Source organism: Rhea americana, unplaced genomic scaffold, assembly GCF_003343005.1.
Source record: "Rhea americana isolate MKP2758 unplaced genomic scaffold, rheAme1 scaffold_37, whole genome shotgun sequence".
Taxonomy (NCBI): Eukaryota; Metazoa; Chordata; class Aves; order Rheiformes; family Rheidae; genus Rhea; species Rhea americana.
In genome coordinates this window covers 6,227,121-6,238,427 of record NW_028186501.1, presented here as the reverse complement: position 1 = coordinate 6,238,427, position 11,307 = coordinate 6,227,121, and the positions used below count along the sequence as shown (strand labels likewise).

Here is an 11,307-nt window from a genome sequence, read left to right as displayed (position 1 = left end):
CACACACACCCCGTTCCCGCTGCGAGCAGGGGAGGAAAAGCGCCCTTGTCCCTCAGCCCACTCCCCAGGGCGTCTCTTGTGCGGGGTCGCTGTGAGCCCGACGCGGCCTCCCCACCCCGCCGCCGCGCTTACCGATGTTCCCCTCGATAGAGATCTTCCTGAGGCGCTTCTGGAAGCTGGAGTTGAGGGAGTCAGCGGGGCTGCGGCAGTGCCGCTTGGCGGGGGTGGACATGGCGGCGGGCTCCGCAGGCACCGAGCGCCAGCACACGGGCCACCCTCCCGCCCCAGCCTGCTTTAAGTCTCCCGCCGGCCAGTGGGCGGGAAGCGGCCGYGCCGCCACTCCCCGAGAGGCGCCCGCCGTTCCCTCCCCGCGGCGGCGGGGCTGCCGGGGACTGCCTTTGCGCTTCCCCCTCTGAGATCAGTGTCGAGCAAGGGAAATGGAGCGGAGCCCTGTTGTTACGGAGCCGAGTGGCTGTAACAGCTGAAGCGTTCCGCAGTAGCTATTTGATTTGCATTGCCACTGATGAGTTCCCCATAGTCTTTGAGTTAGGTTTATACTAGGTTTATAATCCATCTTCCCCCCTCCCCCCCAAAGTCTCCAGCTTTGGAGGGAGGTCTTGATTGGTATCTGATAAAAAATCAGGCTATGCAGACTTGTAGGTGCTGGATGTAGACTCTAGAGCTGTAAGCTAATTTTGGTAAATGATTACATAGGAAACAAGCATCAATTAAAGGAGTGAGGTGTTAGAAGCTGTTCCATGCAGCTTTATTTCTAAACTCTGAAGTTCCAGCGTTAGTATGAACATACTTAGGCTTTATACAATCTGRTTTAACTCTTGGCATGGGTTCTGCATGACCTCTGTGGGCAAATGCCAAGTGAAACATGAACTGCTTGCCCTGACTTCTTTATTGTAAAGAAGTGATACTGGCTTCTTAGTTGTACTTGGACAATATTAAAACATCTATCTGAAGTTGTACTACAGCAGTTATTCTCAGTAAATCTGTTGCTGTTATTACTGTGAGATGCAGGGTGAAATCTAGCAAGGTCTGGTGTGTTTGGAGGAGATGGGAGGGAGTAGTATTTTCCTTTTTATTATGATAATTGTGACCCATGTCTCTTCTTTCCCCATCTCCTACAAACACACCAGGCTTCAGTGACCGAAGCGAGCAGATTGTTTCACGTGGGGTAGCGTCAGCATTTGAAGCTGGTAAGTGCTAGTTCCCACACATCTCTTGTTCAGTCAGACACCTCTCTCCGTGCAGTGCGTGTCGTGTTGTTGCGGGGTGAATGTCGGTAGCGCTTCCCGCGCACGCGGGCGTGCCCGGGCCCGCGCGCCGCGCCTGAGGGAGGACGGGGCGGGGGAAAGCGCCGTGCGGCCTCCGGGGCATGCGCAGTGTGGAGAGCGGCGCTGAGGCGCATGCGCGCAGGCCGGCCCGCGCTCTGCGCGGGATTCGGCGCCTTGGCTTTGTTCGGAGGGCGTAGGCAAGTGACGCATGCGCACAGGTTACGTCGGGGTGGGGGATGGAGGCTAGCGAGGACGCATGCGCAACCTGGCAGGAGCGGCGCGGGGAACGTCTGCGTAGCGGGTGTGTGTCCCGGGGCGGAGGAGCGTGGTGGTTCTAGAGAGCATGCGCAGGCGGGTCCTGCGGGGGAGGGGCAGGAGTGCGCCGGGGCTCATGCGCATGCGCCCCGCGCTTTACTCAGCCACGCCGCAACACACTTTAGAAGCAAGTGAGGGGCGCGAGCAGCCCGGGCTCCTCGGCGGCCGCTTGTCGCTCTCCTGCCGAGCTCCATCCTCCGGGCCCCGAGCGGGAAGCGGACGCGGTGTGCGTCGGCGGGGACTGCGAGTCGTCGGGCCGACCGGGGCGGCGTCTGGGGCCGGGGTTCTTTGTGCGGCGGAAGGCCCGGCCCAGCGGAAGCAAGAGCACCCGCCGCCATTTCCTAGCGCGCTCTCGCCACAGGCTCGCCCGCTCGCTGCCGCCTGACTGGGACTAGGCGCTCTCCGGACAGCGGATCAGGCTCGGAGCCCTAGAACCACCGCGGAGCCCCACCATGTGTGCGTGCGGGGATGGGGGGCTGGGCGCGGGCCGGGGGAGGCGGGCCAGGCGTGCGCCGGGCGGGAGCGGCTCTGTGTGTGTGACGGCGGGCAGCGGTCCGAGGTAGAGGAGGTTCGGGGACGGGCGGGCCCGGGCCAGGGGGGCCGCCGGGCGCTTTGAGGGGGTGCGAGTGGCGATCGCGCACTGTGGTGTCTCAAAGGGCTTGGTTTGGTTTTCTTCAGCGGCCACGGAAACAGAGACGGAGCCGAGCCTCACCACCAGCATGATGCTGAACACAGAGACCGGCGAGGGATATGTGGTGAAAGTGAGGGGGCTGCCCTGGTCCTGCTCTGCAGAGGAGGTGCAGAGGTTTTTCTCTGGTAAGCAGAGTTGGGGAAGAGGGGCCTGGCTACCTGGTAGCCCATCTGGGTTCCTCCTGAGGAAGCTATGACAGCAGGAGTGAAGCAGTGAACAGTTTTAGAAAGCATTTAGAGCACTTCAGGAGCAGGTGAAGTTTGTAATGCAACAAATGTGTCAGCTAGGATGCACTGTGGAAAGCAGTGCTTGTGCTAGTAGGGACTAGGCATGAGCAGTTCTGCCTGGGAGTTGCTGGAATAGCTACAGTTGCCTTAGGTTGCTGGCTATCTGGCAGAGAGTGTCTGTTTGAAGGAGAACTTAAATACTTACTTCAGGCTCACCTAAGAGAACTTAGTTTTTAGCGCTTTTTTGATAGCCACTCAGGTCTTAGGTGGTTAGACCCGAATAACTTGCTACACTAATAAGTCATTACTGTAGCAATTGCTGTGAGCAGTCATTGAAGAAAGCATATATTTAAAGTACTTCTGGAGCTTGATGTATTGGAGTTGGACCTGATTTAGTTCATCATGCTTACAGTGTGATTGTAAATGCCTCTAACTTTGCTTCATATGCCCCAGGCAGCATAAGCCACTCTTACTGCTCATGTTGTTCTCTGCTTCTGACTATAAAATGTGACTTAAGTGCAAAGCATTGAAAATAAACAGCTAATTTGAGTTTATCCTGAATATTTTACTAAAAGTATTTTGATTGTAGACAAGCCTTTAGTTTAGTATCATCATCTTTCAGAGTTTAGCAGAACTCCATCTTTGATGCAACTTTAGTCTTTAAGAAAGTTTCTTTTAGGATATCTGCCAACTTACAGCCATTGTGTTTCTCTAATTAAAACCAATTCTGACCTTCCTGTTTCTCTTTTTAGAATGCAAAATTCTAAATGGGGCTTCGGGTATCCGTTTCATCTACACAAGGGAGGGCAGACCAAGTGGAGAAGCTTTTGTTGAACTTGAATCAGAGGACGATGTGAAATTGGCACTGAAAAAAGACAGAGAAACAATGGGACACAGATATGTTGAAGGTTTGACTCAATTGGTCTAGTAAATGGCTAAATTTTTTTTTTTTTCTTTTTTGAGTTAATGGCTTTTTGGTTAATGGTTTTTACTGTCTCTTTTAAAATGCATGTAAAAGGACAAATGGACTTGCATATCATACAAGTTGACTTGTTTCTCAAGGCAAATGACTTTTAAAACAATTGCATTCCAGAATGCATTAATTCTGAGTGCCTTTTACAGTTTTCAAGTCAAACAACGTTGAAATGGATTGGGTTCTGAAGCATACTGGTCCCAACAGCCCTGATACGGCTAATGATGGTTTTGTACGTCTTAGAGGACTCCCATTTGGCTGTAGTAAAGAAGAAATTGTACAGTTTTTTTCAGGTATGTGGGGTAAAAGTACTAGCTGTAGCACTATTGATCAATGCTGAAGCCACTGATTGCCCAGTAGTACTTCCAACAGTATACTGATGGATGTTAATAAGTAAATAAACAATCCTCCATTAGTTATCTGGGCTTGATAGGTCAATTGCCTAGATGCATTCATTTATTAAATARCTGAGGAAGCTCCCCAAAGCTATACTGCTATACTTACTGGAATGTACTGTTCCATATAAGGACAGCAGAAAACAAGTGTCTTGCTTTTTAAACTGAAAGTAGACAATGAAGATGGGAGGATGCTTCCACCCACAGCCTTAGATAGTCCACATATCACTCGGTGAAGGATGCAGAACACTGGGCTCAGTAAAACGAGCAGAATTTTAAGAAGGCAAGGTATTACCCTTGTTTCTCATGAATGTAGACTAAGATTCCAGAAAACCCCAACCTGCTATCTCCACTAAACTACAGATTCATTCCCCTCCCTACCCCACTTCCCAGAACCCCTTTCCCCCACCCCATGCTGTGTAGTGTGAAGTTTTGATGAATGAAGAGATAATGTCTTGTCTTGACTCTAATTCTCACTTTTTTCCCAGCTGTTGTATGTTTATTTTAGGAATTGGAATGCTATTATAAATGCATAAGAATGAAATCTGTTCAATAGGATTCAACTTAGAAGTATCTACAAAGTAGTAAACTTCTAAATGTGAATGTTACAAAACTAGCTAGAATGTTTTGCTTTAACAAGCTTGTAGATATGATTAAGCTTATTGTTTTTGCTTTAAAATATATTAGAAATAGTATTTCCAGTTTTAAAGAGCTTAAGAGACTGTTTTTATGTATTCTAAATCAGTAATATATTGTGAACAAGAGCAATTCCTAAGCATGTGCATTTTACATTGTTTATTTTTATATGGTTAAGTGATTTAAGCTTTAAAAACTGTATAATATGCTTCTGTTTTAGAAACTAATACTTTTGAAATTACTTCATGATTTTTTCTTACTTAAGCACTTTTATAGATAAAAATTAATATTGAACTTGACATTTGCATAAGTAATTATTTTGACTGATTTCTAGTAAAAATACTTGTTATGTAAAGATATTTAACTTGCTGTATTTGAATTTTTAAAGTTATATTAAAATTCAACTTAAATTAAGTACATTTGCGGAATTAAAGAGGTTTTTAATAATATGTAAGCTTCTTAATGCACCCTGCATTAGATGCCTTATCTGAGGTGTTGTTCAGCACACTCGGAACTTTTTTGTGCTCTGCAGGGTGGGTTAAGAATATAAACTGAATGGTATGCAATCATGGTTTCTTTTGTTGACATGCTTTTTCTTCTAGTGTGCTATAATCAGCATACCATTCACTTAAAAGTATTAAAATTCTGGTATATTTAAAGCTATAAGAAAAACTCATGACTGGGCTTGTGATGTTAATATTGCCCCCTACTGGGGTTATTTGTCCTTGGGTTGAAGGGTTGGAAATCGTGCCAAATGGGATAACATTGCCGGTGGACTTCCAGGGGAGGAGTACGGGGGAGGCCTTCGTGCAGTTTGCTTCACAGGAAATAGCTGAAAAGGCTCTAAAGAAACACAAGGAAAGAATAGGGCACAGGTGGGGATGGATGGTTGGTTGGATATGTCACTTTTCTTATGGTAAACAATAATTAAATCCATATTCTCTCTTCTGAAAGTGTTAACTTCCAAATAGAAATAGTATTTTGGTCTCTAACTTGGTCATAAACAAAGGTATTACTAATGTGCACATGGTATACACTGTCTGAATTTATCCACAGTGAAAGACAAAATTAAGCTAAGCTTAAGTCTGCTTCAAAAATTTAATACTGGAGAAGTACAAAACTGCTAGCTTTAAACTGACAAAGTTGAGAGACTATGGCTTTAACTTCTCAAATAGCACCAATTATGCCTTTAGCTCTAAAGACACACACATACTCTATTACCATAAGAAAATGTGATAATTTCTAAACTTGTTTTATAAGTTGAAATGTAACAAATTTTCTTACTGTATTAATCTTCAATGTAATAAGCATAGCTTTCAAGAAATTGTCACAAAGGGTTTTTATTCTATTTTACTTGTGACTATTTTTCATTGAAGCATGCATTTTTTGCCTATGCTGAGTCAATGAAGCATAGGCTGGGTTTACTAGCACATGCAGAGCTTTTTGTAATGTCTTGATGGGTTAAAATCTTGGTGGAGACTGGGTTTTTAACCCTCTTTATATATTGCCACATGAGCAAAACAGTGCTGAGTTGAGTGGACATAGTCCCTCCTATTTTTTGACTAACACTTTAAATTTGGGGGGAGGAGGGTGAGGAATCAGTATTGCTCCCCCGCCCTTAAGGTTGGGATACTGTGAAGTATGAGGAGCTTATAAACCCTTCAGTAATTGTAATTTCTTGAAATACACTAATTTGAAAGTAATGTAGTGTTTTTAATAGTATGTCATTGCCTGCATAATAWAAAGAAACTTGGCTTAAAATATACTGCCAGTTTCAAGGCTATGACTAAATGTCTTGCTTTAATGTAAAATTATGTGAGGTTTTTGTGGAAAGAATTAAAGACTGACTACTTCCTGTGGAAAAAATTTTAGGTACATTGAGATCTTCAAGAGTAGTCGAGCAGAAGTGCGCACTCACTATGATCCTCCACGCAAGCTAATGGCAATGCAGAGACCAAGTCCTTATGACAGGCCTGGTGTTGCACGGGGATATAACAGTCTTGGTAGAGGAAGTGGCTTTGAAAGAATGAGACGTGGAGCTTATGGGGGAGGTAAGTATGTGGAGTCCAAGTGTGAGCTGCTAATCTAAGAAGCAGCAACACTTGAACTGATTCTCTTTCCTGCTTTGTGACTATGGATTTGTAGATACAGTGAACTTCATTTGTAGAAGAAGGGAGCTTCCTAATATCTGTCTCTGCACAGTGTGTTTGTGTGTGTTTGAATCTTATGTAGGTGAAATGATCATGTTGTCCGATCTATTTATAGGTTATGGAGGTTATGATGACTACAATGGGTATAATGATGGCTATGGTTTTGGTTCTGATAGATTTGGAAGAGGTAAGATTTCTCTAATAGGAATAGTAACCAACCTTTCAAATACATCTAAAAAGTAACTTAAATACATCTGAAAGACCTAGAATGGACTCTCTTCTCTGCAGGAATGTCGGACCACAGATACGGCGACGGGGGATCCACCTTCCAGAGCACGACTGGCCACTGTGTCCACATGAGAGGTCTGCCTTACAGAGCTACGGAGAATGACATCTATAACGTGAGTTCTAAATCTGTCAAGCTTCCTTATGATACTGTGATCATAATTAGAAATATTAATTGAGCTACTATTAAATAGTAATACTGCTTCTTAGGGACTAGAACTTGCTGCAACACTGAGGTGTTGTATTGGTGCGTTTTAATCTATAAATATTCTGTATGTAGTTCTTCTCACCTCTGAACCCTGTAAGAGTACACATTGAAATTGGACCAGATGGTAGAGTGACCGGAGAGGCAGACGTTGAATTTGCTACTCATGAGGATGCAGTGGCCGCTATGTCCAAAGACAAAGCAAATATGCGTAAGTATGACTTTCTGAATATAGCTTTATGAAAATACAGCATTGCAGCACAGTTACAGTATGTATCARCTACTGAAATACTGAGCTGTTTCATTGTGACCAACCTTGCAGTGAGATAAATTGCACATTTACTTGATGTGAAATGCTCTCATGACAATTTTTTCTTCTTCCAGAACACAGATATGTAGAACTCTTCTTGAATTCTACAGCAGGAGGAAGTGGTGGTGCCTATGGCAGTCAAATGATGGGAGCAATGGGTATGTGTAAACAGTCTAACTGCACTTTTAAACAAGCACTTCATATTTAACGAAGCTGGCTAATTTTATACAGCTCCTGCTTATTCTATGCCTGGCATAAAAACTGAAATTCAACATTCTGTCTTAATCACACAGTCAAGGAATCGGAAGGGGTAGTTCAAGATTGGAACACTAGCACATTGCCAGGTATATAAACCTTTTGGGAATACATTCGAACAATTAATAGGTTGAATAAACTGTTGTGTTGAATGTGGAGCGTATGGTGAGATGAATGATTTCTGGGTGTGTGGTGGTGTGGAAGTTMAATGGGAGATGCCTGTTCTCTATTCTTTTCCCCCTCCCTTTTTTGAGACTGGAATATAGTCTGGTGATGGAGGGAGTATCTGTTGTATGTCACTTGCCATTCAAGCYTTGTCTTGGTGGTGAGGGGAAAACATGTTCTGGAATTTGGAGAAGCTGGCTGAAACAGGAAACTATGAAGCTGTCTCAGTCTAATGCGCATTCTCAATGTAAAATTCTAAATGACTGCCAATATTGTCTCTAAAGCAGATACCTCTCCTGATACCTTACTTTTTTGGGTTTTTAGAGCTTAAGGTGGTGGTTGGTTTGGGGCTTTTTGGGGGGCTTTTTGGGGGTGGTGGGGTGGGTGGAGGGTGTGTGTATATGATACTATATAGTATTTTGATTGCAAGCTACTTAAAATTGCTGATTTTAATTACTGAAGAGTTCTATGGGAGTATAGAGAAACAATTAAACTTGAATAGCAGTAGTTTGGGCTTAAGTAGTGGCTTCCTGTATGTTAATGCTTAGTGCTGAYGTGATGCATAAGCAGTCTAGAACAGAAATTTTGTGTACAAAACAATTCCTCTGGTTAATTGTCAACCAGCCTCCTAAAGGGACTGGGTGCTGTCACTGCCAGCACTCTTGTGCAAGGTTATCTGAAAAGCATGATCTGAGTGTCCGAGGCTATAATGAGAGATCCCATCCTGTATAATCAATACAGTAGAAGTCGCAGAAGTAAACTCTTTGTGCTTCAGAATCACAAGCACTTCCTGCAGTCCTTGAAGTATTTGTTACTGTTTTAACTATAGGAATGCCTGAGGCATTTAAATGTGAGCACTTGCTGTTTGAGCCTGTTTATTTAGGAAACAAGGTCTTTATGCTAGGAAGTTAGCTCAAATACAGTGGCTATGGTTAGGTAAGGCGCAGATTGGTTGTTAATGGACAGACTTGTGCCAGGCAGGATCTTAACATTTGTATCCTTAACTTGAAAGGAAGCCAATCCAGCTATGGTGGTCCAGCTAACCAGCAGTTGAGTGGGGGTTATGGAGGAGGATATGGTGGTCAAAGCAGCATGAGTGGATATGGTAAGAGCATTTCCTTACTGGTCTTAGGTGGCACCCAATGCAGGTGGCTTACCACCTTCTACAGTGTACTCTTCGTTCGTGTGGAAGAATAATGGTATGGACTGGGCAGCACAAGCCTGAAATGTCAAGATGCTTTGAACCTTAGAAATAACAGGAGTAGAAGGGAATGGAGGCAAAGTAGGAATTTGAAGGGTAGTGGGGGGAGAAATGAGCAGGAAAAAATGTGAAATGGGTAGGACATACCTTCCAGGTCCTGTTGTTCTGTTCATGGCTTAATCTTTTTGGGGTGGAAGCTGGTGACTGGTCTAAATAGACCAATATGAACAGGAAAAATTGGTAGGGGAGGGGGAGGCTGGACACTTCCCCCTCAAAAAAAGGTGATTTGGAGAAAAGACCTTCAGAAAAGCAGAAAGAGTAGACTCTTCCATTGAACATCCARTAAGTTTAACTTTGGCAGTAAAACTGTAAACTGGCACTTATGGGCATCTGTCTTAATACAGTATAAGAGCAARCTCTTGGGGAATGACCTTCCAAATATCTGTGAACTATCCAGTAATCTGCTGTTGGTTTTCGTACCCCTGACCCAGGTAATCAGGGTGCCATGAACAGCAGTTACTACAGCAGCGGGAACCGTGCGTCCATGGGAGTGAACGGCATGGGTGGAATGTCGAACATGTCCAACATGAGTGGCGGCTGGGGAATGTAACCAATTGCTGACTTTTGGTCAACCCTTTTTTAAAAAACAAAAAAACAAAAAACTAAGTTTAACAGTTTTGCAATACAAGCTTGTGATTTATGCTTTACTGTAAGTGGAAATCAGGATTGTTATTTTAAAACCTTTCAGGTTCAGTATTTTTGAACATACAGAAATGAACATTCATCTAGGATGTAATAACCAAGTTGAGTAAAGACTATAACTGTTAAACAATTTTGAGCGTTTCTCAAGTTAGTTTTGTTGTAGGAGTGTATTTAAGCAGTAAGCGTATTTAGGTTAAAGCTGTTTGGATTATGTTAAATGTTGCTCTTATACAATATTACATCCAACACTGTTTTGAATACATGTTGAAAGAAACATGCTTTTTTGTAAAGAAACAATATAGGAGCTGTGTCTGAAATTCAAAGTGAACATTTGGCATGTTAGTTCTAGTTTATTTCTTTTAATATCCTGTAAGGCACGTTTAAGCTTTTTTTTAAGTTAATGGGGAAACATGTTGAGACGCAATACGGCTACTTTAGGATTTTGGTCTTGGTGTTCGTATAAAATTCTGAGGCCTTGATTTAATCTTTCATTGTATTGTGATTTCCTTTTTAGGTGTATTGCGCTAAGTGAAACTTGTTAAATAAATCTTCCTTTTAAAAACTGGAACTCATTTCTTGAACTACTTCTGTGGTGTAACATGTGGACAGTCATCACTGAAGATGCAGGAACACAGTGTTTGTCTGCTGTGAAATAGTTCACCGCTTCTAGTGTGAATTCTAATGCATTCCTTGGGATAGTAAACAAGRTGGCAATTTACTCTTTGAGTCCAAACAGGGGGGTTAGTAGTATCTGGACCATGGTGGTAGGGGTGCCCAAAGTACACTGCTCCTTCAGAGGCACAAGGCATGACCAAGTTTAAGCTACCTCTGACATGACTTTCAAAATGCCAGTAGAGGCTGGGAGGCAAAGCACTAAGACTGCACTTTCAGCTCAGTGCAGCTGCATCCTTACAAGGATTTCAGCTTGACAAATACCATGCTTGAGCTGCCTTTAAAACATCTCCTGAGTAGTACAGAACAGTAATAGCTCTAATAATTTCCTTTTGACTTACTCTGTCAGATGCAGCTCTCTTCACTTCTAACACTATCTAGACTTGCCTCTTTTAATTAAATGGGGATGGATGTTTTAGGTTCCTTCTGAGAAAAGCCTGGGGGCTGCATGTAAGTACTAGAAGTGGTTAAAGGTGGTGTGACTACAGAGAAGCTACCAATCTGAGTTGAGTAAAACAATTCATTAACAGTGGATACTGTAAGTGAGGCTTTGAACTCGGTGTTAGAAATTTCCTGGAGTTGGWGTTTAGAGACTACCTGAACACTCATTTCTTTTTTTCCCTGCTGAGCTTCCAGTCCTGCTTACTCAAAGCTAGTTTTTCAGAGGAGAAGTTGAGGAAAGTGCTGTAGAGAGGGAATCTGGCCTACTACTTCAAGTCTTTGAAAGATTCCTTAAAAGCCTCTCACCTGCTTTCCTCAGGTAAAGTGCTGCTGCTTCATAATGCAGCACTTCAAGCAGAATGGTGCTTTTTTTTTCCCTTCCCCACCATTATTGTGCT

General features: G+C 43.5%; 2 protein-coding genes across 7 annotated transcripts in view; one reads left to right on the top strand and one right to left on the bottom strand.

Annotated features, from left to right (window-relative positions):
* The window catches only part of LOC146591559 (deoxycytidine kinase 2), a 7,027-nt gene extending 6,723 nt beyond the window's left edge, over positions 1-304 (bottom strand). The window contains exon 1 of the mRNA XM_085312879.1: positions 133-304. Coding sequence (XP_085169005.1) covers positions 133-232 — 100 coding nt within the window. The 5' untranslated portion in view covers positions 233-304. The remainder of the gene's footprint in view (positions 1-132) is intronic.
* An 820-nt stretch (positions 305-1,124) lies between these two features.
* On the top strand, positions 1,125-10,364 carry HNRNPH1 (heterogeneous nuclear ribonucleoprotein H1). 6 transcript variants are annotated; one of them, XM_085312878.1, is made up of 14 exons: positions 1,148-1,208; positions 1,963-2,057; positions 2,280-2,417; positions 3,272-3,427; positions 3,642-3,785; positions 5,260-5,398; positions 6,396-6,574; positions 6,789-6,860; positions 6,941-7,074; positions 7,239-7,374; positions 7,548-7,631; positions 7,767-7,817; positions 8,906-8,998; positions 9,580-10,364. In XM_085312878.1, the coding sequence occupies exons 2-14, from the start codon at positions 2,054-2,056 to the stop codon at positions 9,702-9,704; spliced, it is 1,455 nt and encodes a 484-aa protein (XP_085169004.1). In that variant the 5' UTR covers positions 1,148-1,208; positions 1,963-2,053; the 3' UTR covers positions 9,705-10,364. The 6 variants fall into 6 exon arrangements, with proteins under 6 accessions (XP_085168999.1, XP_085168998.1, XP_085168997.1 ...); XM_085312873.1 differs by lacking the exon at positions 1,963-2,057 and having other exon boundaries at positions 1,125-1,208; positions 6,962-7,074; XM_085312872.1 differs by lacking the exon at positions 1,963-2,057 and having other exon boundaries at positions 1,125-1,208; positions 9,586-10,364.
* Positions 10,365-11,307: the final 943 nt, after the last annotated feature.

What these genes read in the sequence shown, in the direction of transcription:
- HNRNPH1 (XM_085312878.1), top strand. An exon ending in GGGACACAGATATGTTGAAG is followed by an intron (nt 3,428 to 3,641) that starts GTTTGACTCAAT and finishes TGCCTTTTACAG; the next exon opens with TTTTCAAGTCAAACAACGTT. An exon ending in TTCTGATAGATTTGGAAGAG is followed by an intron (nt 6,861 to 6,940) that starts GTAAGATTTCTC and finishes TGAAAGACCTAG; the next exon opens with AATGGACTCTCTTCTCTGCA.